The sequence below is a fragment of the Coregonus clupeaformis genome, chromosome 10 (genome assembly GCF_020615455.1).
Source record: "Coregonus clupeaformis isolate EN_2021a chromosome 10, ASM2061545v1, whole genome shotgun sequence".
In the NCBI taxonomy this organism is placed as follows: domain Eukaryota; kingdom Metazoa; phylum Chordata; class Actinopteri; order Salmoniformes; family Salmonidae; genus Coregonus; species Coregonus clupeaformis.
The window spans coordinates 12,303,327-12,328,731 of NC_059201.1; the positions used below are offsets into that span (position 1 = coordinate 12,303,327).

Here is a 25,405-nt window from a genome sequence, read left to right on the forward strand (position 1 = left end):
AGTGTTCTCAATGTTAGAGCCAGCCAGGGTTAAGGGGACATGATGGACATGGACCTTGTTAAAAACAGTTAGGAGAGAGAGAAAGAGATTGAGAGCCACTGTTCAGTCATCATGAATTGGTTGGTACAGTACAGGACACTGAAAATAATTGTCTGGCCCAGAGGAATGGACTGAAGAACCAGGTGGTCCAGAATAGTTGAAGGTTGTGAATAAAGTAGTGAACATAAAAAGGCCTAGCCTACAATATGCTACATTGCCTTTCTATTTGGCTTATCTTACCAGTCTGGTAATGTTCAAATTGAACTAAAGGTCTCACTGAATGAATTGCCAGACAATGGAACTGTCTAAATACATTTCAAAATACACGTCAAAATACAAGATCTGCATCATCCAGATGAGCGGCAACTGCACTTCCACTGTCTTTGTCTAATCTGATATCGAACTGTGACATTTTAAGAGGAAACAAAGACAAATGATAGGTTTTCGAATGAGGGAAAGCAATCGTCTTGCACATAGCCTAAGTCATTTGACGTAACACGCAAAACTGTAGTGAATTCACAATATTTACCATAAGAGAGAAGAACACAATAAGCCTGGCTGCTACTGTATATTTGGTCAATTTCTTTCTGAGCGATGCAGGCTTGCACTTTTGGGATGCTGTGCTATACATGGCTCCCTCTCTCCCTCCCTGTCTGCAGAGGCAGCGCCATGAGAGAGTAGAGGCATAGTGACATCCACCACTTTATCCTCCCTGAAAGCCTTCACATGCTCTCTGTTCCACATGAGAGATCTGATGAAAGCCGTTTGTCAGTACGCCACTTAGAGCATCTTCACACTTACTACACTTTCCGTAAAAATACCATCCGCTACACATATTACTCAAATGTAAAATTGTGTACTTTCTACATCTCGACTGCTACCTCCGGAGATAGTGAATGACACCTGCCCGACAGTTGCCCCCCTTGAAGCAGGGCAGTGTAAACAGAATTGTCTTGGTGAGCCAACACTCCTACAGCATAAATGGTAATAGAAGAGCAATGTTTTAGAAACAGCTGAAACGTATAAACATTTTCCTAATATTTAAAACTTGTTTTGAGTTTTTACCTAAAATTGCAGTAACAGTAGCTGCTGGTTGCACTGAGCCACATCAAACTATGGAAGCCAATCCACACCACCCAACAAATATAAAAATAAAACATCATACAAATAGGATATGTTTCATTTGTAACATTGTGTAATGATTTCAGAGGTGGCTCCACAGGTCCCAGGGTGGTGGGAATTGTTTTCCTGGGATCCAGAGTTTTTACTGATCTAGTAGTAGGCTAACCTAACCAACTCCGGACCCTAGCTCTAGCGTATGACATAGCAATAAATCAGCTGTAAGAAAAACGGTTTTATAAAGGCTATGATGGGACCAGAATTGTTTTAATGGTAGTGGGTATGGGCTTCCATATAAAACATCTCGTCACAACTCTACAGTGAATTCACTTATACCCATGTTTTCTGTCTCAATTTGCTTTCACCACACATAAATGATTTGCATGATAGAAATTAAGCCTGGTTTGTACTTTGTATCATTTGAGGATAGTTTCTCTGTTCTATTGGCGGATGGTTTGTATTTTGTATAGCCTATCCAGAGGCTTCGTTTGATGGAGGTAAATGTGGGTAGGTAGGCCTACCCTCACACATTGACTCGGTACAAGTACTCCTTGTATATAGCTTCGATAATGTTATTTTTGTGTTACAATTCGTATTTAATTTTTTGGCAAATTTGTCTTACTTTAACTCTGCATTGTTGGGAAAGGGCTCTTAAGTAAGCATTTCACTAATGTCTACAGATGTATTCGGCGCATGTGATATTTTGATTTGAACTTTATATTTCGTAAGAGAGGGTTAATCATTTTTTAGGGTAACGTTACTTGACGAAGACATGCTATTAGCAAGTCTTTGACTTGAAGCTAAAATGTAATGAGTGTGGCCTTCAGACGACAAAATTAACCCTTTGTCTACACATGCTTGTGAATTGTTCAATAGTGTAATATGTTTTAGAATAAAAGTTTTCATTGTTGAATAGCTTGTGCTTCCTGGCTAGTGGCTACTGTGATATTTATGGTCAAGTTTGAGCTGCAGACCAAGAATGTTGAGTTGCCAGCTACTACTAAAGGATGTAATGTGAATTGAAAAGTAGAAATCTTTTGCCTCTCCGCTCCTCAGACTCTCATTAATATCTCGTAGTGGGAATAGGGTCTTAATTATCAGGCAGTAGTGGAGCGTCTTATAGTATCCTTCCACTGACAACGGCTCTCACAGCACAGCAGCCCGCTATAGTGCCCACACAGAAACATTATTTGGTACCTAGTGTTGTCAACCGCCCACTTAAGAGTAGAACACATTAAATACTACAAAGATGTAGCCTATTGGATAGTAGGTACACACTGTTTTATATGGCCTTGTTTGAGTCGCTAGCTGTGTAAGCAGTGAATATAAAATAGGCTGATCAGCTTTAATATTGCATATAGATTGTGGCTTCCATCAATCTAAATGATGCAGACAAAACATTTTCCCCTCCTTTATTATTTTCCCCTAAACGGAGTAAACTAATTGACAACAACACTTAGGCTTCTGCTTCCAGCTTATACATACTATATACATTTTACAGACACAGTATATTTTACAATAGTTATCTTTTGTTTGTTTTTAGTCCCATCCTTCAGCTACCCTCAACCCCTCCCATCTATCTCTAAAGACAATCACGTTTTGATTTCTATTTGCCATGTCTTTTTCAACTGTGCTGTTTGACAAAAGTTCTGAACCTATATACATTTTACGGACATGGTATATTTTACATTAGTTATCTTGTTATTTTTAGTCCCACTCTTCAGCTCCACTCAACCCCTCCCATCTATCTGTGAACACCATCCAGTTTTGATCTATATTTGCCATATACATTTCAACTGTGCTGTGATGTTCCACAAAAAGTTCTGAACCTTTCTATTCTCATAGTTTCTACAGATTGTAAATTAAAGAAACATTTTCGCTAAGAGTATAATTATATTATTGATCGATTGACTGACTTTTTTTTTAAATTACCAAGCAGAGTCAGCTCCAGGTAAATGTTGCAATTCTTCAGCCATTCCTGAACCTGCGACCAAAATAATAACAGAAATACCTTATTTACATAAGTATTCAGACCCTTTGCTATGAGACTCGAAATTGAGCTCAGGTGCATCCTGTTTCCATTGATCATCCTTGAGATGTTTCTACAACTTGATTGGAGTCCACCTGTGGTAAATTAAATTGATTGGACATGATTTGGTGAGGCACACACCTGTCTATATAAGGTCCCACAGTTGACAGTGCATGTCAGAGCAAAAACCAAGCCATGAGGTCGAACGAATTGTCCGTAGAGCTCCGAGACGGGATTCTGTTCGAGGCACAGATCTGGGAAAGGGTACCAACACATTTCTGCAGCATTGAAGGCCCCCAAGAACACAGTGGCCTCCATCATTCTTAAATGGAAGAAGTTTGGAACCACCAAGACTCTTCCTAGAGCTGGCCGCCCAGCAAAACTGAGCAATCAGGGGAGAAGGGCCTTGGTCAGGGAGGTGACCAAGAACCCGATGGTCACTCTGACAGAGCTCCAGAGTTCCTATGTGGAGATGGGAGAACCTTCCAGAAAGACAACCATCTCTGCAGCACTCCAACAATCAGGCCTTTATGGTAGAGTGGCCAGACAGAAGCCACTCCTCAGTAAAAGGCACGACAGCCCGCTTGGAGTTTGCCAAAAGGCACCAAAAGGACTCTAAGACCATGAGAAACAAGATTCTCTGGTCTGATGAAACCAAGATTGAACTCTTTGGCCTGAACGCCAAGCGTCATGTCTGGAGGAAAGCAGGCACCATCCCTACGGTGAAGCATGGTGGTGGCAGCATCATGCTGTGGGGATTATTTTCAGTGGCAGGGACTGGGAGACTAGTCAGGATCGAGGGAAAGATGAACGGAGCAAAGTACAGAGAGATCCTTGATGAAAACCTGCTCCAGAGCGCTCAGGACCACAGACTGGGGCGAAGGTTCACCTTCCAACAGGACAACAACCCTAAGTACACAGACAAGACAACGGAGGAGTGGCTTCGGGACAAGTCTCTGAATGTCCTGGAGTGGCCCAGCCAGAGCCCGGACTTGAAGCCGATCGAACATCTCTAGAGAGACCTGAAAATAGCTGTACAGCGATGCTCCCCATCCAACCTGACAGAGCTTGAGAGGATCTGCAGAGAAGAACGGGAGAAACTCCCCAAATACAGGTGTGCCAAGCTTATAGCATAATTCCCAAGAAGAATCAAGGCTGTAATTGCTACTAAAGGTGCTTCAACAACGTACTGAGTAAAGGGTCTGAATACTTATGTAAATGTGAGACATTTTTTATTTGTAATACATTTGCGAAAATATCAAAAGACCTGTTTAAGCTTTGTCATTATGGGGTATTGTGTGTAGATTAATGAGCGGAAAAAACTATTTAATCAATTTTAGAATAAGGCTGTAACGTCACAAAATGTGGAAAAAGTAAAGGGGTCTGAATACTTTCCGAATGCACTTTATATATGACATTCTATTGGTTGCAAGGCTGTCGTAAATGATTACCTGTCCTGGAGATTTGGGGGTATAAAAAAATCAATGTTCTGTAGAAAGATCACAATAATACTGTATAACAAAGACCAAGCCTTTATCACCAAAACGAAATGCATATACCATTTTAGGGTAGAGGGTATAATAGTGAGGGGCAGATAATGTGACACATGTTAGTGGTTACATTTAGCTTTTGCATTACTTTGTAAAAGCACAATTAAAAGGAGGGGAAATAATGTGGTTGCTTTGTGCCATGAGGTCTGGCAGAGAAACCAAAGACCTTTGATTTGCTTCCATGCCTACATATAAATTACGGAGTTTATACTCCGCAAATAAGAGCAATAATCAAAGCATACAACTCATAAAATGTAGGCAACATGCATTCCTTTGTCCACCATTCTTGGCAGAGTCAAATTTGTTGACTTTTGAAAACAAAATCATGACTTACGCTACGCCTGTGAATAGCACAATTATTTATCTGGACTGGAAAATAAAATAAAACATCCTATCACATGAAATGTACCAAGAGGGTCAGATTGGAATAATAGAAGACTGAAATAAGGCATTTTCATTTTGTATTCAATATTAGAGACACAAATGACATGAGAGCCATGATCGAGCACCACTAAAGGCAGGACGGAGGAACTTTTTGCGATTGGGCCGACCTCATCTGAAAAGTGGTGGAGTTGTCTGGTGGAATAATATATTCACTATGCTTGGTGAATGCAAAATGACTTCCTCTGGGAGTTTGGCTGCTCAATGAATTGCAAGAAATGAATATTTTCTGTGGAAATATGGGTCCTTCATTTCATATTCAGTTGTGTTCTTCTCCCATCGCTCTCAATACAGAACAAACAGGGAGTAGACAAGTATACATGGGTCTTCAGGGCCACATTCACCTCCATCATCCAAAGCCTCTGGATAGGCTATACAAAATACAAAAGGATACCCCAATAGGACAGAGAGAAACTATCCTCCAAAATCATACAAAGCATGATCAGTAACCTAGTCAAAGAAAACAAACTGAAGTTGGTATGGGGCAGCCAATCACGTCATGCCTTTGCATCACAGGCCGATAGAACAGGACTCAATCATGTAACCGAGGAACATTTCCAGCGATAACCTGTCCTCATGGTGCACTATTCCTTTTTACAGGAATGTACAGAGAAACAGAGAAGAGACCTTATACGGACGTGCTGCCTTAGCTTTCAACTTCAGACCAATCACAACTTTCCCCGAATCCTATTTGACTTGCCACAGATTTAAAAGAAGTCACAGTCTTCCTAAACTGTCCATTAGCCAAGTTAATGTAGAGCTGGCAAACTCGTTGACCCATAAATAATACATTGCCGTGGTCAAGAGGGGCCAGACACCTCGGAGCACCACTTCATCCCACTACACGACCGCATTAATGGACTAATTCAGAGGAAATGAACTGGTGGGGAAAAGGGCTGTGGCCTCGTGGCTAGAAGAGCTGGAGGCTGCAGGGTCAGGGTCAGGGAAGAGGGCTGCAGGACTCAAAGCCAGGGATAACAATGGGTCTGAACATTCACCCACCCTGATCTCCATGTACATGCTTCTGTATTAGGACAGACTTCACCTCACAGAATCTACCAACTGTAGCCTGTATAGAGCCTAAGCAAAACGACAAGGTAACAATAAACACTGTTAAAACACATTTGTTTCAGTTCTTCCTGGTCATTGATAAGATTCTAGTGTACAACCCAGTCTGAACAATGGCAACAAGTAAGCATAGTCAAACTGAGCTACTGTGAGTCACGTCGGCTACAGTAGAAAGCCATTCTGCCTCGTAGCAAATTTACTTTCATGTTTGTTAATGGGACTTTCATTCGATATATTAACTGCAGAAAACATTCATTGAGAACGGTGACATTGACAAACGAGCAATTACAACCAGCAATATTTATGTGTCATATCCCTGGCTGCCGTGACCTGCGATTAGCCCCACCGATGCAGGATGGGACAATTGTGGCTGTCAATAGGAGCGGAGGGAAGGCTGAGCAGCCCATTCTGACATGTCATCCATCACTGGTTCCGCTCCGCTCCGCTGCCACAGCTGTGTCACTGTCCCCCTCTCCATAGAGCACTGACCCCAATGAGGACGCGAAGGCATGGAGATCAAGTGTCACTCTCAGAGGCGCGCCTGACGTGAGCAAGGCTAACAGAGAGAGACATATCCAAAAACTCTCCGATTTGTGGCAATGATGACATTATGATCACTATGTCAATATCTAGCAATGTTATACTCTGCACACAGAGAGATATCTTGGTGTTCACCACATTCATTTAAATTTAAATGCAGAAAGTGGAGATTGCAAGCGGCAGCGTGAGGCTATTAGCTCTGGTAGAATGACAAAAGGGGTGATCGGGGTTAAGTAATTACCACGGTGGAGAAAGGATGGATTAAACAAAGATGAAATGAAACTACATCAACCAGGCATGTTCTCACTATAATTAGGCTACTATCCATGCTGATTACATCAGCATACCAATCATTTGGGCTGGCTACCTCTGTTTTTAATTCCTATCAGATGACAGTGATCAGCAATGTGGATGTATAGGCTACATAACATAGCTAGATCCCTGTCTGTAGGAGTAACTGCATTATGCTCAGTTGAGAGTTTACCTCAGCCAGCCTCCAGACCTCTGGCCAGATCACCAGTCAGTCTCCTGTTCCTCTGGACCTTCCCACAGACCTTCACAGGTTCTGCTAATCAGTCCTGGCTGGAGCTTTCTCTTTTCTTTCAAAAAAGGAAACGCTGAGCACGGGAGAACAGCTGACAAATTAGCAGTGAGCTTCACAGGAGGCAAACTGATCTACAGGGAAAGCAGACCACCTCAATTACAGATATTATTAATTAAATCAAACAAAGACCAGGGGACAGACGGGAAGAAATCCTTCAGACAGGTTTTGTTGTTTTCTGGAGCATTTATGAAAATTATATTTTTATATAGCAGAAGCCAGCGGCAGCAGCACTAGCCGGTCTAGCCCAGCTTAGGCGGATTTAACAGGGCAGATTCAGAGTTAAAGGTGGATTCCAAGGACTGGGCTCTATTTATAAGCTTCCTGCCATCCAGGACCTCTATACCAGGCGGTGTCAGAGGAAGGCCCTCAAAATTGTCAAAGACTCCAGCCACCCTAGTCATAGACTGTTCTCTCTGCTACCGCACGGCAAGCAGTACCGGAGTGCCAAGTCTAGGTCCAAAAGACTTCTCAACAGCTTCTACCCCCAAGCCATAAGACTCCTGAACAGCTAATCATGGCTACCCGGACTATTTGCACTGCCCCCCCACCACATCTTTTTACGCTGCTGCTACTCTGTTAATTATTTATGCATAGTCACTTTAACTCTACCCACATGTACATATTACTTCAACTACCTCAACTAGCCGGTGCCCCCGCACATTGACTCTGCACCAGTACCCCCCTGTATATATAGCCTCCCTACTGTTATTTTATTTTACTTCTGCTCTTTTTTTCTCAACACTTTTTTGTTGTTGTTTTATTTTACTTTATTATTAAAAATAAATGCACTGTTGGTTAAGGGATGTAAGTAAGCATTTCACTGTAATGTCTGCACCTGTTGTATTCGGCGCATGTGGCCAATACAATTTGATTTGATTTGATTTATAACATGTAGAATTCATTATGGCTCAGTGCCTCTCACGCCCCCTCTCTCTTGTTCTCCCACTCTCCGGGCAAAATCACAGTACCTATGAGAGGCCATGCTTAGGTCAGACTGCCTTAGCACAGAAAGGCCATGAGAAGGCTTTCAATAAAAACGAGACTGACCAAGCTGAGGCTTTCATGATTGGGCTTTACAGTATTCTTAAGTTGGAGCCATGGTTAAGCTTTCACTGTCTAGCAGGGGCCTATGTTTTGCGCGATCATGTGAAATGCCTGGATTTTAACCTTTATTCAAAGCTTTTTCATCAAACTGTCCCCATTTATTTTTTAAGTCAGATGGTCCAGCACTATCCTCAGACATTACTTTCATTTTTGGATAAGGCTTTAAATACAGGATAACAATTTGCTATGTCAAATAAATTGTGCAAAACACAGGTCCCTACAATAGGACTGTTATCAGACTTTTGCTGCCCTTACAATGACAGGTCATTGACCTACAATGACAGGTCATAGACCAGGAACACCATGATAAAAGGCCAAATGGACAACTCAGAAGGAAATCACATTTACAATGTAATAAAAACAAAGATTTTTTTATTCAAATCTGACTGGGTACAAAATGATAACTTTAGGATTATCGTACTCTATCTGTTGTCCCTACAGAAGAACCTGACGACTAGCTAATGATTTTTCCAGTTTTATGAGTTTTACAATTCTTTGCAGTTCATAACTTTAACTAACTATGTAGCGATGGTGATGTCCCCCCGAGAGGTCTCCATTTCCAGCCTCAGATCTGAGACGAGGCATGGGCACAGCCCATTGGAGGTAATGATCTCAGTCCCACATAAGCGATCTGGAACATATCTGGAAAAGCCAGAGAAATACAAAAGAACCACCCCCTTTCCTCAGTTATTAAATATGCACATATAAATCTCAGCCACTCCAAATTCATCCCTATACTGTGCTTCTACGTACTGCTTAGGAAGTATCACTGCTGTGTATAGTATCAGTCCAAACCCTATCCCCAGCTACTGATTGGCTCTACAGCCAATCCTGCTTCCCCACTGCTTTAGAGTTGCTGTGGCGCTCAGTGACTGAGCAACGTTCCACCATAACAGAGACAGAGAGATGCATTGCTTTTGGAAAGGCCTGGAGCAGTGACTCAGCAAGTGTGCGCCCCATCCAGAGCTCAACAGTGAATCACTGTCCAGCAAAATGTGTTGCTCAGCAGGGAAAGCCAAAAAAGGGAAATCAAAAAATATTAATGATTAGGCTACAATTTGCTTGCATGGAACCTATAGAGAATATAGACTGAACTGTGAAGTCATAGATAACATAGACTGAACTGTGAAGTCATGGTCATGAGCAGGGAAAACATAATGTTACATAAGAACAGAGCCAAAATCTGTACTTAAAGTGAGGGAGAAAAGTATTTGATCCCCTGCTGATTTTGTATGTTTGCCCACTGACAAAGAAATGATCAGTCTATAATTTTAATGGTAGGGTTATTTGAACAGTGAGAGACGGAATAACAACAAAACAATCCAGAAAAACGCATGTCAAAAATGTTACAAATTGATTTGCATAATAATAAGTATTTGACCCCCTCTCAGAAAGATTTCTGGCTCCCAGGTGTCTTTTATACAGGTAACGAGCTGAGATTAGGAGCACACTCTTAAAGGGAGTGCTCCTAATCTCAGCTTGTTACCTATATAAAAGACACCTGTCCACAAAAGCAATCAATCAGATTCCAAACTCTCCACCATGGCCAAGACCAAAAAGCTCTCCAAGGATGTCAGGGACAATATTGTAGACCGACACAAGGCTGGAATGGGCTACAAGACCATCGCCAAGCATCTTGGTGAGAAGGTGACAACAGTTGGTGCGATTATTCGCAAATGGAAGAAACACAAAATAACTGTCAATTTCCCTCGGCCTGGGCTCCATGCAAGATCTCACCTCGTGGAGTTACAATGATCATGAGAACGGTGAGGAATCAGCCCAGAACGACACGGGATGATCTTGTCAATGATCTCAAGGCAGCTGGGACCATAGTCACCAAGAAAACAATTGGTAACACACTACGCCGTGAAGGACTGAAATCCTGCAGCGCCCGCAAGGTCCCCCTGCTCAAGAAAGCATATATACATGACCGTCTGAAGTTTGCCAATGAACATCTGAATGATTCAGAGGAGAACTGGGTGAAAGTGTTGTGGTCAGATGAGACCAAAAATGAGCTCTTTGGCATCAACTCAACTCACCGTGTTTGGAGGAGGAGGAATGCTGCCTATGACCCCAAGAACACCATCCCCACCGTCAAACATGGAGGTGGAAACATTATGCTTTGGGGGTGTTTTTCTGCTAAGGGGACAGGACAACTTCACTGCATCAAAGGGACGATGGATGGGATCATGTACCGTCAAATCTTGGGTGAGAACCTCCTTCCCTCAGCCAGGGCATTAAAAATGGGTCATGGATGGGTATTCCAGCATGACAATGACCCAAAACACACGGCCAAGGCAACAAAGGAGTGGCTCAAGAAGAAGCACATTAAGGTCCTGGAGTGGCCTAGCCAGTCTCCAGACCTTAATCCTATAGAAAATATGTGGAGGGAGTTGAAGGTTCGAGTTGCCAAACGTCAGCCTCGAAACCTTAATGACTTGGAGAAGATCTGCAAAGAGGAGTGGGACAAAATCCCTCCTGAGATGTGTGCAAACCTGGTGGCCAACTACAAGAAACGTCTGACCTCTGTGATTTCCAACAAGGGTTTTGCCACCAAGTACTAAGTCATGTTTTGCAGAGGGGTCAAATACTTATTTCCCTCATTAAAATACAAATCAATTTATAACATTTTTGACATGCGTTTTTTCTGGATTTTTTTTGTTGTTATTCAGTCTCTCACTGTTCAAATAAACCTACCATTAAAATTATAGACTGATCATTTCTTTGTCAGTGGGCAAACGTACAAAATCAGCAGGGGATCAAATACTTTTTTCCCCTCACTGTATAGGCCACAAGAGACAGCTCCAGAGCCCTTTCACGTTCCTCCTCACTGTAGTCGACTCTTCACTCAGCGGGGTGTGGGGACAGCGGCTCCTGCCAAATGGATCCGGGGGGGGGGGGTTAAGGTGAGGCGGGTGGGTGGGCAGCCAGGCAGGAGCTTCCTAACACAGGAACCCGGCTCACAGCAGGATCAAACCGGCTGCCGAATGAATCACTACCACCACCAACACAGCCGGCACCATGCCGCCACACAGACAGTTCTGCTGCATCTACAATTAACAGCAATGTAGGGAAATACGGTGTCGCTAAAAATATTCCCACATAAAAAAACAAAAACAGGGCTTTCACTTGCACTGCACTCCCTTTGATACAGCATGATAAGATGGGATTCTAAAATGTCATTTTTTGGGACGGGGAAAAATAAGCATTAGTGTTAGGCTACTGTCTAAATGTGTATCTGAGCTGCTGAATTATTCAATATAAGCAAAGCCTTTAAAATGTAAATGCTTGCTTAACAGCGTAATGATGATACAGGCTCGAGGAGCAGATGGAGGCATCACAGAGTCTAGCGTTGAAGCAATTTACACTTTCCCATTCCACGCCCTGAAACCCAAGCTTGTGAGAGATAGCAGGGGCAGAGAGAAGTGCAAATACTCTTACCTGGCCGATCACATTTAAATAGGCAACAGAAGGAGCTGCCTGGGATTTATGTGCTGTAGTCAGTCACTACGGTAGTGAGCAACAACATTATCTCCAAAGTAAATAATGTCCTGGAGGAACGGCAGCTCTCCAAATCACTTCTTCAAAAATAGAAATGGCTCCAGGCTGCCATTATTAAGCCTGTGCCATCCAATAGGAAGGCCAACCTTTGATCTGTTTAGGGCGCTGTGTATTTGCATTTTATAATGAGATCAAATAGGCTAGGTCTGTCCAGGGCCACTGCAGAAGGCAGCACCACACCCCAGCTCTAGTCTACAGACTGGCCAACTTATAGCCTCCTAGACACTGGAGGAGACACATTTCTCTATTAACATGTTACAGTAGCTGTGGCTGCAGTAGGGGAGATGGTGTTTGTTGGGCAATCAGTAGCAGCATGCATTCTTTTTTCAGCTTCCCTGCACGCAGGTGTGGAAAACACAGGGAAAAATCATGCCAGTAGCAACAATCTCCTCCTCAACAGTTAAAGTTCAAAAGCAAATATTTCAGGAATTTCTAAACTGGTTGAGAATTGCTCCACATTTTCTTTGGCATCCCTCACCTGTGAGAAATGCAGCAGGGAATCTTCTGCAGGGAAAGAGTTTCTGCCGCACTGGACGACATTAGGTGTGGGGAGCAATATTTGAGATGGGGGTGGGCGGCAACACATTCAGCGGCTGTTGGATGAGGTGTGTGTGTGTGTGTGTGTGTGTGTGTGTGTGTGTGTGTGTGTGTATTGTGGAAAGTCTCCATCCCATACTGTTGCCAAAGGGACTCCTTAGGAGAGAACTGAGAGCACTAACACATAGGCCTGTGACAGTCATGGAATTTTGGATGACGGTAATTGGCCAAATGACTGCAGTCCCCATAATAACCATTCACGGAGCCATTTTTTATATTTAGACTGCATGTGCTACCATATAAATAAAATGAATGGAACGGGCATCCCCATTCAAGTCAATGATGGCATAATGGGTGGAGTGGTTGGCCATTGTGAGGAGCAAAGCAGAAGTAAAAGCAGGAAGTAAAAGCAGGTAGTGTATCCATCAATATGTGCTGTGATTTGTTGATTAAACTCGACCGACATTTCAAAAAATAAATTCCATTGCATGCGCCACATCAGTTAACATAATTTGAATTAACATTCTACATTACATTGGAAATGATTGCATCACAATACCAGGCAGCCATTGCGAGTGTACCCATGAGTTTACCAGTCAAATTGCCAGGGTTAGAGGTTCCAAGCCCGTTCTCCTGGTGTGAAGCGTCGGGGACCGCAGCTGTGCAAGAAAAATTGGTGCTGTGATGTCGTCGTGGCAACAGCAAAACAATCTAGCAATGTCTAGTGACAAATCAAGGCGCCAATAGTGATGGGAAAAATAAAAAAATAGATAGTTCCATATCGGATATAATTCTTTACTATGTATCGTATTGTTTTGACAATAATGGAATTTTATTTTTGCGCTAGTTGGCTGTACCTACACCAAAACTCCAGTATTTTTCCTTCATAGCGTGTTCTCCATCTTCTTTTTAAATAGGGAGCAAATTTGTTTTTAGCACTTTCATTTCCATGACTGATCAAAACTATTTTTCTCATGGCTCTCTTGTCCCTCTGCAGCAGACATAGTGAGCAATATGTTTGGAACATCGACTCGCAATACATATAGAATCGCAAGCATATTGTATCGGCACCTTCGCATCGTGATATCGTATCATGAGGTCCCTGGCAATTCCCAGCCCTAGGAGCCAATAGCGAGTAAAACTGAAAAATAGTTGGCAACACCTTGCTTGTTTCATCACGTTGTTAAGAGTCCATGTTACCGCAGAAACAGACTCAACTGCACGAATGCCCGGCCGTTCCGTAATCGAGCAGCTGTTTGTTCCACACACAAAAAAAATATAAACGCAACATGTAAAGTGTTGGTCCCATGTTTCATGAGCTGCAATAAAAAAAATCCCAAAACAGCTTGATCATTACACAGGTGCACCTTGTGCTGGGGACAACAAAAGGCCACTTTAAAATGTGCAGTTTTGTCACAACACAATGCCACAGATGTCTCAAGTTTTGAGGGAGCACACAATTGGCATGCTGACTGCAGGAATGCCCACCAGCGCTGTTGCCAGAACATTGAATGTTCATTTCTCTACCATAAACTGCCTCCAAAGTCGTTTTAGAGAATATGGCAGTATGTCCAACCGGCCTCACAACCGCAGACCATTGGGGGTGGGGGGTGGTGCTGAGGAGTATTTCTGTCTGTAATGAAAGCCATTTTGTGGCAAAAAAAACTCATTTTGATTGGCTGCCCACCCATCGCTGCACCCCTACCCAGTCATGTGAAATCCATAGATTAGGGCCTAATTTATTTATTTTAATTGACTGATTTCCTTACGTAAACTGTAACTCAGTAAAATATTTTAAATTGTTGTATGTTGCATGTATATTTTTGTTTTGTATAAATAATTATAACAAAAGTTAAGGTTATGACTGATATTTTATTTTCATGACCGCCTTCATCCCTAACCATCCCTAACAGTTCTACGGTAATTGTGCCAGCCCTACTAACACAATCTGGTTTGCCGGAGTTGGAGTGGAGCAAAGAGGAGTTCGTGGCGTCATCCGTGGGCGCTCACACATTTGCCACGGCCCCGCCGGACACACGTTTTCAGAGGAACTGATCAGATTAGGCGGCCGGTTCTTAGCGCGATTATAAACCTGTTTTGTAAACATGGATTTCAAATCTCTGCGGATAACAAGCGCTTTTGCATAGACTGGGTGGGTTCCCAGTAATCCTCTAGTATCTATACATTTAATACCTTTACAATGAGGTTTATACGTGTAGAACGACTAAGGGACCCACACTAATGAATTTCAGCAGTAGCCTATAGGCCAGCGGTTCCCGAACTAGGGTTCGCGACACAATGTGGGCTCGTCTGATATGAAATGGGGTCGCGGGAGAATTTCCAAAATCCTGGAAAAAAATAATTGTGGGAATGATTCAAGTGCAACTGTCAAGTGGGAATGATTCAAGTGCAACTGTCAAGTGTGGCCTTTTCCCATGATCTAAGGGCGCTCTCTGGTTGAGTTTTATCATTTAGATCCAAATAATTTTCAGTTCGATTTTTAAGGTTAACCACATTACAATGATTTTAAGACACAAAGACGATATTATAATATCGTCTTTGTGTCTTAAAATCATTGTCATTCCCACGGTGGATGGCTAGGCCTGCTACGATATGAAACCACACACTATTGCAGAGACTTTGATATTACCGGCTGCAATTGATATGGTGAAAACAACGTGTGGGGAGGCAGAGGCACAGAAACTCACATCAAGACCTTTGTCAGATAACACTGTTAAACAATGAATTTATGCTATTGCTAGAAATCAAGAGGAAACCGACTGAACGACTCAAAAACTTCCCAGCTTATGCTCTCCAAATGGACGTTAGCTGTGAGGGCCGAGATGACCATGCATTGATTTTTGTTCGCTATACATGTCGGGGGATGCTACATATTGTTGTGTCTCACAATTCCGGCACAAGAAACAGCACTACATTGACGAAAAAACAGATTCCATGGGATCGAATAGTGAGCTTCTTTTGCACAGATGGGGCTCCATCTATGGCGGGACGGCGGGCAGGGCTCTGCACTCTAGTTATGAATGTCGCCTTCTGCCATATGGACGCATTGTGTGATTCATCGAGAGCAACTGGCAGCAAAAGAGCAGAGCACAGAACTCAGATATACTGCAGCAGGTAACTTCGATTTGAAACTACATCCACTGCGTGCACGCCTGTTCTCAAAACTATGTGGAAATATGGGATCAGAGCAACAATGTTCTATTTCTCACCGAGGCTTGGTGGTTATCGAGGGGGAGTGTTGGAAAGATTTTTCGCATTGAGAGAGGAACTGTTCTCATTCACAATGGATGTAAAAAAAAAAATATACACCTGATTGACTTTCTGTGTAATGAAAATAAAATGTGTCTCCTTGCTGAAGTAACAGAAATATTTGGGAAACTGAACACAAGCATGCATGAAATACAAAAACATTCTACAGATGAGCGACCAAATCAGTGTATTCAGAGGAAATAATTATTATTGGAGAGAGAGTTTTTCAAAAGCTAACCATTCCCCCTTCCCTCGGCTGTGCATGTTTCTAACAGAAAACAGCATCAGTAAGTGTTCTGGCTGCTATGAGATCAGGCTGGTGTCCCACACGAGTAATGACTGCTCACCTCCAATGCTTGTAAGAGCACTTTAGGACCTACTTCCCAATCCGTTTGACTGTGATCCTGGCTCAGTTGACATGCCGGTAAGTGAAATCGAACAGCTGATCAAGCTGTCATGTGACCGAATGCTGCAGACAACGCATTCGCGGGTCACTACGGAGGAGTTTTGTTTCCTGACTCAAAAGGGAATACCCTGCCGTCTCCCTCTGAACATTCAAGACAACTGGGAACTCGGGGAAAAAAGAGCTCCAACTGGGAAAAATAGTTTTGAACGGTCATCCAACTCGGAATTCCAATTTGGGAACTCTGGCCTCTTTCTAGAAGTCCGACTTTCCGACCTGAAGATTATGGACGTCATGATTTGACCTCACATTTTTCTGAGTTCCAGTTGTATTGAAAGCACCATAAAACTCATGGTACTCTTTGCCAGCTCATATCTGTGTGAAGCTGGATTCAGTGCTCACCTCTGCATTTAAACCAAATATCGATCCAGGTTGGAGAAGCTCCGACGAGACATGCACATCAATCTCATTACTGGTGGTGAAATAAGATACATTATGTCAGACTCATTTGCAACTGACTGTCATAGCCACACAATCAGAAATACTGTTCGAATGTTTTTCAATTGCCTGCCATACCCCTAAATAAAAAAGTTAACATTGACTGTTAATTACATAATTTTTTCACATGGTTGGGCTCGCGAGAATTTTCAAATGTTAAAATGGGGTCGTGGGCCAAATCAAGTTTGGGAACCCCTGCTATAGGCTGTGTGCTCGGAGAAAGCAAGTCACGGCAGGGCTGAAGTTAGAGACCCAGGCAGATCAGGTAGAACTTGATCGCTTTAAATTCATTAGCGGTCGCTCAGGCAGGAGCCAGACAGTGTCAAACTCATAAGCTTAGAAACTGACCCGCAGCCAAACGTCTTGACAGCATTAAAAAGTCTCATCAGCGGCGAGAGCTTCTGACAGGAGGAGGAGACACCTCCTAACCTGGGAAAGAACGGATCGCTCTTGTTCACCTTTTCATCTGGAGAAAGTCATTAGGGCCAGCTCCACATATCCTACATAGTAATGACATGGACTCGAATGGATGGGATTGAGCAGCAAGATTGAATTGGAGTGAACAGAGGACAGGACACCACACAGAGAGGGGTCCATTTCAGAATACAACAAGCTCTATAAAATGTACATATATGATTCTATCATGTAACATGCTCGTGATGTTGGTACAAATATATGCTATTGGATGAGGGGGGAAACTACAGAAAGGATGATGTATCTTTAGGCAAGTTTGGCAAGTATTCTTGTCAGAGGCATACTGGGTCAACAACATATATAAAAGACAGGAATAGCCAGTGCGTTTCTCCATGTACTAGCTATTCCCCAAACAACACCTTTCTCTTTAGCTTATAGAGCCTGCCCTACAGCACGGGCCCATATAAAAAGAGATTATGAAACTCTTCTGCATCACTTCCGAGTGAAAAAAATGATCAAAGAGGTGCTTTAGAGAGCTGGAGAGGGTGTAAGAAAGCCTTGGTCTAATTGCCTGCTCGTGGTCGCTGTGTGCATATTCGCTCCTTCAAACGCAGCATTCATATTTTTTGACCTTGATGAATTATCTGTTCTTATTGACAGCACTTATTGATATTTTTAAAAGCGTAGGCTAATGGAGTTCTATTGAGATGATTAAATGAGTTGCCGGTGACTGGATTAGCCTGATCTCATCTCGGCGGCACAGCCTGCATTATCATACAGCGCAGACGTGTGCGTGCTCTGGGTCCTAAATTCCTGCAGCGCGCCGACATCACTGGGGGAATAGCGGAGCGATGACTGCATCCGACCTACATTCACCCCACCCAGACATGCTCACAACAACCCTCACACACACTGAAGGAACTAGACACATGCTATAGGTGCATTCATATCATAGTAGATACAACATAGGAGGATATGACTACTGCTGCATATTGCATTCCCAGGACTATCACCGGGCTAACTGAACTACATGCTTCTGCTCTTAGAAAATGTAAATATGCCTAATGAATGAACAGGGAGCAAAACATGCGTAGTGCCATTACATTTTTAACATCACAACGTGAACATTGTTAACCTGAATACAAGTCAACATCCTCACCATAAAGTACAGATGTTAAAAGATGTTCAAACGGTCACTATCCACTAATCTTTAGTAACCTTAGCAAGATATTGCATATCAACAGAGTTGACATGACGCCAAATCAACCCAATTGTATAATATTGTTGGATACTTTCTTCCCCTTCCATAGATTCAATCGCACACGCACTTGCTCTCGCACACAGGAAATGGGCTGCATACATTGTGTCTGACTGCAATAAAGCAGTGCCTCAGATTCCACTCCATATAAATATCAATTTCCATCTGGGCTCTGTAAAAGGCAATCAGCATAGCTTCATCTCTGTATATCACGTGCTCCTTGAGATCACACAGCACTGGCTCCCTCTCCTACATAATGGCTTTCTCCTATCAAGGCATCTGCAATGAATAATACCACCCATGAATGGGCTATTTAGTCTGTGTTTGCTCAGATAGGGCCATCTCTCTCTCTGAATATTAATCCAGAATTTTACACTTCACACAGTTCTCTCAGGGCTGCTGCTATTATTTCATTCAAAGATCTTAGTGGATATAGAGTGGGTAGTCTCGCTTTGAGATTTAGCGAAATTACAGTGTGGGTGATTACTATGAATGACATTTAGCTTTATGTCTAACTCAATGTCTACAAACCATCTCATACACTCTGTGTCATGTCATCAGCTCAGAATGACACATCCACTCTACTCCAGCTCCTTTCTGTCTGTCATCTTACGGTACGTACCTTCCAGCCGCTGCCCGCCTCCCTGTAGTAGGGGAAGTTGTCACAGATCCACTGGTAGATCTCGCTCAGGGTCATCTTCTTCTTAGGCGAGCTGTTGATGGCGAAGGTGATGAGGCTGGCGTAGCTGTAGGGCGGCTTGCCGTCTTTGTGCTGCTGGACCTCCTCCTGGTCCAGCGTAGTGTTGGGGTCCAGCATGGCGCTCTTCTTGACCATGCCCGGCCCACCGTGGTGCCCCTGGGCATCCGCCTTCTGGATCGCCGCCCGCATAGTCAGCTGAGGCAGCCAATCCATGGAGGTCAGACTACTCTCCAGCTCCGACGTCATAGCGACGACAGGCTGGGCTGGGGCGAGTCTGTGGTGGTAGAAGGGGGTTGATGGGTGAAATGCAGGCCAGGTGAGGTGTGGAGCCTGAGGACAGGGCTCCCCCAGCTCAGGGCTTCAGCGGTCTAGCAGTCTCTCTGAGTGAAGCCTGGAAGAAGAGGAGAGAGGCAGGGTTTTTAGTCCAACTACACACATTTTGAAATTAAACTAACAATGAGGTTGGTTGAGCATAACTAATTACACAAACATGTCTGGCAGCTAGCTAAGCATTCAGTATCAAATTAGTACCATATTTCCTGTAGTGAAATGGTGCACTGCAGACTGGTTTTTGGTACTTCCAAAATACCAGGGCTCCCTTAACATGTGGATGGGATGCTTCCCATTTTTCGTCTGCGTATAGTAGGGCTGGGAATTGCCAGGGACCTCGCAATAAGATATTATCACGATACTTAGGTGCCGATACAATAGTTACATTGACATTTTAGTCATTTAGCAGACGCTTTTATTCAGAGCCACTTACAGGAACAATTAGGGTTAAGTGCCTTGCTCAAGGGCACAGACCGATTTTCCACCTATTCGGCTCGGAGAGTCGAACCAGCAGCCTTTCGGTTATTGTCACAACTCTTAACCACTAGGCTATTTGCGGTTAAGAGAGATTGTCTTGACTTTAATGCAGGGAAACTTAAATCCGTTCTACCTAATTTCTACCAGCATGTTAAATGTGCAACCAGTGGAGAAAAAAAAAACTCTAGACCACCTTTACTCCACACACAGAGACGCATACAAAGCTCTCCCTCGCCATCCATTTGGCAAATCTGACCATAACTATATCCTCCTGATTCCTGCTTATAAGCAAAAACTAAAGCAGGAAGCACCAGTGACTCCGTTTATAAAAAAAAAGTGGTCAGATGACGCAGATGCTAAGCTACAGGACTGTTTTGCTAGTAGAGACTGGAATATGTTCCGGGATTCTTCAGATAGCATTGAGGAGTACACCACATTAGTCACTGGCTTCATCAATAAGTGCATCGATGATGTCGTCCCCACAGTGACCGTACGTACATACCCCAACCAGAAGCCATGGATTACAGGAAACATCCGCACTGAGCTAAAGGGTAGAGCTGCCGCTTTCAAGGAGCGGAACTCTAACCCGGACGCTTATAAGAAATCCCGCTATGCCCTCCGACGAACCATCAAACAGGCAAAGAGTCAATACAGGACTAAGATTGAATCGTACTACACCGGCTCTGACGCTCGTCGGATGTGGCAGGGCTTGCAAACTATTAAAGACTACAAAAGGGAAGCACAGCCGCGAGCTGCCCAGTGACACAAGCCTACCAGACGAGCTAAACCACTTCTATGCTCGCTTCGAAGCAAGCAACACTGAAGCATGCATGAGAGCACCAGCTGTTCCGGATGACTATGTGATCACGCTCTCCGTAGCCGATGTGAGTAAGACTTTTAAGCAGGTCAACATTCACAAGGCCGCAGGGCCAGACGGATTACCAGGACGTGTACTCTGAGCATGTGCTGACCAACCGGCAAGTGTCTTCACTGACATTTTCAACATGTCCCTGACTGAGTCTGTAATACCAACATGTTTCAAGCAGACCACCATAGTCCCCGTGCCCAAGGACACTAAGAACCTGCCTAAATGACTACCGACCCGTAGCACTGACGTCTGTAGCCATGAAGTGCTTTGAAAGGCTGGTCATGGCTCACATCAACACCATTATCCCAGAAACCCTAGACCCACTCCAATTTGCATACCGCTCCAACAGATCCACAGATGATGGATCTCTATTGCACTCCACACTGCCCTTTCCCACCTGGACAAGAGGAACACCTACATGAGAATGCTATTCATTGACTACAGCTCAGCATTCAACACCATAGTGCCCTCAAAGCTCATCACTAAGCTAAGGATCCTGGGACTAAACACCTCCCTCTGCAACTGGATCCTGGACTTCCTGACGGGCCGCCCCCAGGTGGTAAGGGTAGGTAACAACACATCTGCCACACTGATCCTCAACACGGGGGCCCCTCAGGGGTGCATGCTCAGTCCCCTCCTGTACTCGCTGTTCACCCATGACTGCATGGCCAGGCACGACTCCAACACCATCATTAAGTTTGCCGACGACACAACAGTGGTAGGCCTGATCACCGACAACGATGAGACAGCCTATAGGGAGGAGGTCAGAGACCTGGCCGTGTGGTGCCAGGATAACAACCTCTCCCTCAACGTGACCAAGACAAAGGAGATGATTGTGGACTACAGGAAAAAAAAAAAGAGGACTGAGCACGCCCCCATTCTCATCGACGGGGCTGTAGTGGAACAGGTTGAGAGCTTCAAGTTCCTTGGTGTCCACATCACCAACAAACTATCATGGTCCAAACACACCAAGACAGTCGTGAAGAGGGCACGACAAAGCCTATTCCCCCTCAGGAGACTGAAAAGATTTGGCATGGGTCCTCAGATCCTCAAAAAAATTCTACAGCTGCACCATCGAGAGCATCCTGACTGGTTGCATCACCACCTGGTATGGCAACTGCTCGGCCTCCGACCGCAAGGCACTACAGAAGGTAGTGCGTACGGCCAAGCTTCCTGCCATCCAGTACCTCTATACCAGGCGGTGTCAGAGGAAGGCCCTCAAAATTGTCAAAGACTCCAGCCACCCTAGTCATAGACTGTTCTCTCTGCTACTGCACGGCAAGCGGTACCGGAGTGCCAAGTCTAGGTCCAAAAGACTTCTCAACAGCTTCTACCCCCAAGCCATAAGACTCCTGAACCGCTAATCATGGCTACCCGGACTATTTGCACTGCCCCCCCACCCCATCTTTTTACGCTGCTGCTACTCTGTTAATTATTTATGCATAGTCACTTTAACTCTACCCACATGTACATATTACTTCAACTACCTCAACTAGCCGGTGCCCCCGCACATTGACTCTGCACTGGTACCCCCCTGTATATATAGCCTCCCTACTGTTATTTTATTTTACTTCTGCTCTTTTTTTCTCAACACTTTTTTGTTGTTGTTTTATTTTACTTTTTTATTAACAATAAATGCACTGTTGGTTAAGGGCTGTAAGCAAGCATTTCACTGTAATGTCTGCACCTGTTGTATTCGGCACATGTGGCCAATAAAATTTGATTTGATTTGTATTGCGATTCGATACTGCGATTTTATTGTGATTTGATGTTCCACACTTATTTCTCACTATATGTCTGTGGCAGAGAGAAAGAGCATGAGTATTGATCAGTCAGGAAAAGAAGTGCTGGAAACATGTTGGCTCACTATTTGTAAAGAAGATCGAGGACAAGCTATAGGATGAAAAATACTGGAGTTTTGGCACAGGTACAGCCGACTAGTGCTACCTAAATTAGAAGAAAAAAATATCTGTATTTTCTACAGTCAAATATTGATTCAATATCATCCAAATATAATATAGAGATGTAACTGTACCGATTCTTTCCCCCATCACTAGCCTATAGGCAGTGTGGTTGTGTAAACAGATACTGGACACAGGCAGGTTTGGTTGGCTCAGTCTGGCCCCAATTCCACATTCTGGTAGTCAAATCTTTGGTTACACTCCTGAGCTGTTGTAGTGCAGTTTGTGTCTGACCACATAGACAAACTAATCTGAGCCGTGTTCATAACACCAGGCAAGGCTGTCTAACAACCACTCATAACTCCTGATCCCAGGCCAGCACACAGGAACTCAAGCCCATATATCCCATCACCCCTGCAAGTTAGCCGATTCACACTCCCCTCTCCCTGCCCACTCTGCTCTGCTGCCCATGGTAGAGAGGGAATTGTTTTCACAACTGCCAGCAAAATGGGGGAATGGCGACCCTCCTGAGGTTAGTAAAAGCCCTCCCCTTTCTCCCCCCCTCCCCCAGACGGAGCCTCTGACGTAAACAAGCAGCCCTGTGCAGTCGTGCCAACCACCCTGTCCTCAGCTCAGCCCTCTGTCTGCCTTGCTCTGCGCCCACAAACAGCCTCTCTTTCTCTGGGCTCGCTGCCCTCTCTGGTTTTAAATAGAAGCAGAGGATAGGCGCCTACAACTACAGACATAGATAGGTGACTGCAGGCCGCCATGCAAAACAAGCCCCCTGTGTACAGTGACACTGCACTACGACGGAGAGAAAGAGAGGAATCTCCACTCTGTCTGTGTGTGTATCCTCACAAGCCCGCCATGCTGTATTAAATACCTCACAGGCCTCGGAGGGTTTGAGGGGCAGTAGGAATGCCCTTGACAGAGACTAGGCTATACTGTGCAACTGCAGCTCACTGACTGAAACCTCAGCCTAGTGGCAACAGACCCTGATCTCAGCCTAGTGGCAACAGACCCTGATCTCAGCCTAGTGGCAACAGACCCTGATCTCAGCCTAGTGGCAACAGACCCTGATCTCAGCCTAGTGGCAACAGACCCTGATCTCAGCCTAGTGGCAACTCACCCTGATCTGAGATAGGAGATGCAGTAGCAGCGCTTATAGCTCACTGCTGCTTTATTACCTGACACTAACAAATGCTACAGAGGCTCTGGAGCTAATTGAAATAAAAGGTGAGTCACGACCTGCTAATGAGAGTCATTTTTCATGATAAAAAGATGGCAGAGCGGCACGGTCAACACCCATCCCTCTCCTAGATCAAATAAATATTGTATTCTCATTACGTACCATTGAACACAGGAATCCCTGATTTTTCTACTACAAATTATTGCATTTCAACACAAGCCACATCACCCTGAATGTAAAGGATTGTTTTGTCTGAAATACAAGTAGTAGACTTGCATTTCCCCTGCATGGTCTCTGTGTGTGTCTAAACCTAACCCTAACTCTGCATGGTCTCTGTGTGTGTCTAAACCTAACCCTAACTCTGCATGGTCTCTGTGTGTGTCTAAACCTAACCCTAACTCTGCATGGTCTCTGTGTGTGTCTAAACCTAACCCTAACTCTGCATGGCCTCTGTGTGTGTCTAAACCTAACCCTAACTCTGCATGGTCTCTGTGTGTGTCTAAACCTAACCCTAACTCTGCATGGCCTCTGTGTGTGTCTAAACCTAATCCTAACTCTGCATGGTCTCTGTGTGTGTCTAAACCTAACCCTAACTCTGCATGGTCTCTGTGTGTGTCTAAACCTAACCCTAACTCTGCATGGCCTCTGTGTGTCTAACCCTACATGTCTGTAGCTGGTCCTAACCTGTGTGTCTCTCTCTGTAGCTGGTCCTAACCCATGTGTCTCTCTCTGTAGCTGGTCCTAACCTGTGGCTCAGTGGCAGTGATCCGTTGCATCCTATCCTTATGAAGCAGGGCTAGGATGCAGCCACACCCCCGTTGGCTCGCCATGAGAGGCCAGCCGACAGACAGACAGCAGGTTGATGACAGTGGCGCCCCCCGCAACACTGAGACGAATGCCATTTGACCCCATGCTAATGACCCAGATGCTTAATAATCTGGAGGGCCGAGTGTCTTAATTAGTGAACCTTGGCTGTGGCAGGAATGATATAGAGCAGGCAGCAGCAGCCCCTCTGCCTTCATTAGGCCAAGGCTCTGTGACAGGCAGGCAGCCAGGGGTAGGGCTGAGCCTCAGACAGAGACAGGCTCCAGCTTGCTGCTGCTGGGGAGGACCGATGCACATGTACCACAGGCCAGGCATGGTCTGGGGTAGCCAGCCAGGGGAGGGGGAGGCTGGGGGGGGCAGCAGAGAGGCATAAACGTGCTGGCACAGTGCCTGGCAGCAACAGCAGCATCAGATCCATCCAGAGGTCAGAGAGTTCAGGCCTCAACACTTAGGAGCCCCAGGGAGGATATTACCACTCCACACACATCGAACCGCTTTGATCCGGTTGAGTCCGTCACTGTCGCTTTCACAAACCAGGGAACTGAGTGGAAGAAAGACCTTGTCAAATTAATGTATATTCCGAGGCGCTCAAGTGATTCAGTCATGTGTCTGTACATAAGGCTGATGTGGCTCAATCAAACACAGTGCAGACATGTAGTGCCAAACCCTTCTCAGTCAGG

At 44.4% G+C, this 25,405-nt stretch overlaps 1 protein-coding gene across 1 annotated transcript in view; it reads right to left on the reverse strand.

Moving 5' to 3' along the window:
* LOC121574841 (forkhead box protein J3) overlaps positions 1–25,405 on the reverse strand; it is a 116,906-nt gene that overhangs the window by 62,144 nt on the left and 29,357 nt on the right. The window contains exon 2 of the mRNA XM_041887467.2: positions 19,058–19,526. Coding sequence (XP_041743401.1) covers positions 19,058–19,381 — 324 coding nt within the window. The 5' untranslated portion in view covers positions 19,382–19,526. The remainder of the gene's footprint in view (positions 1–19,057; positions 19,527–25,405) is intronic.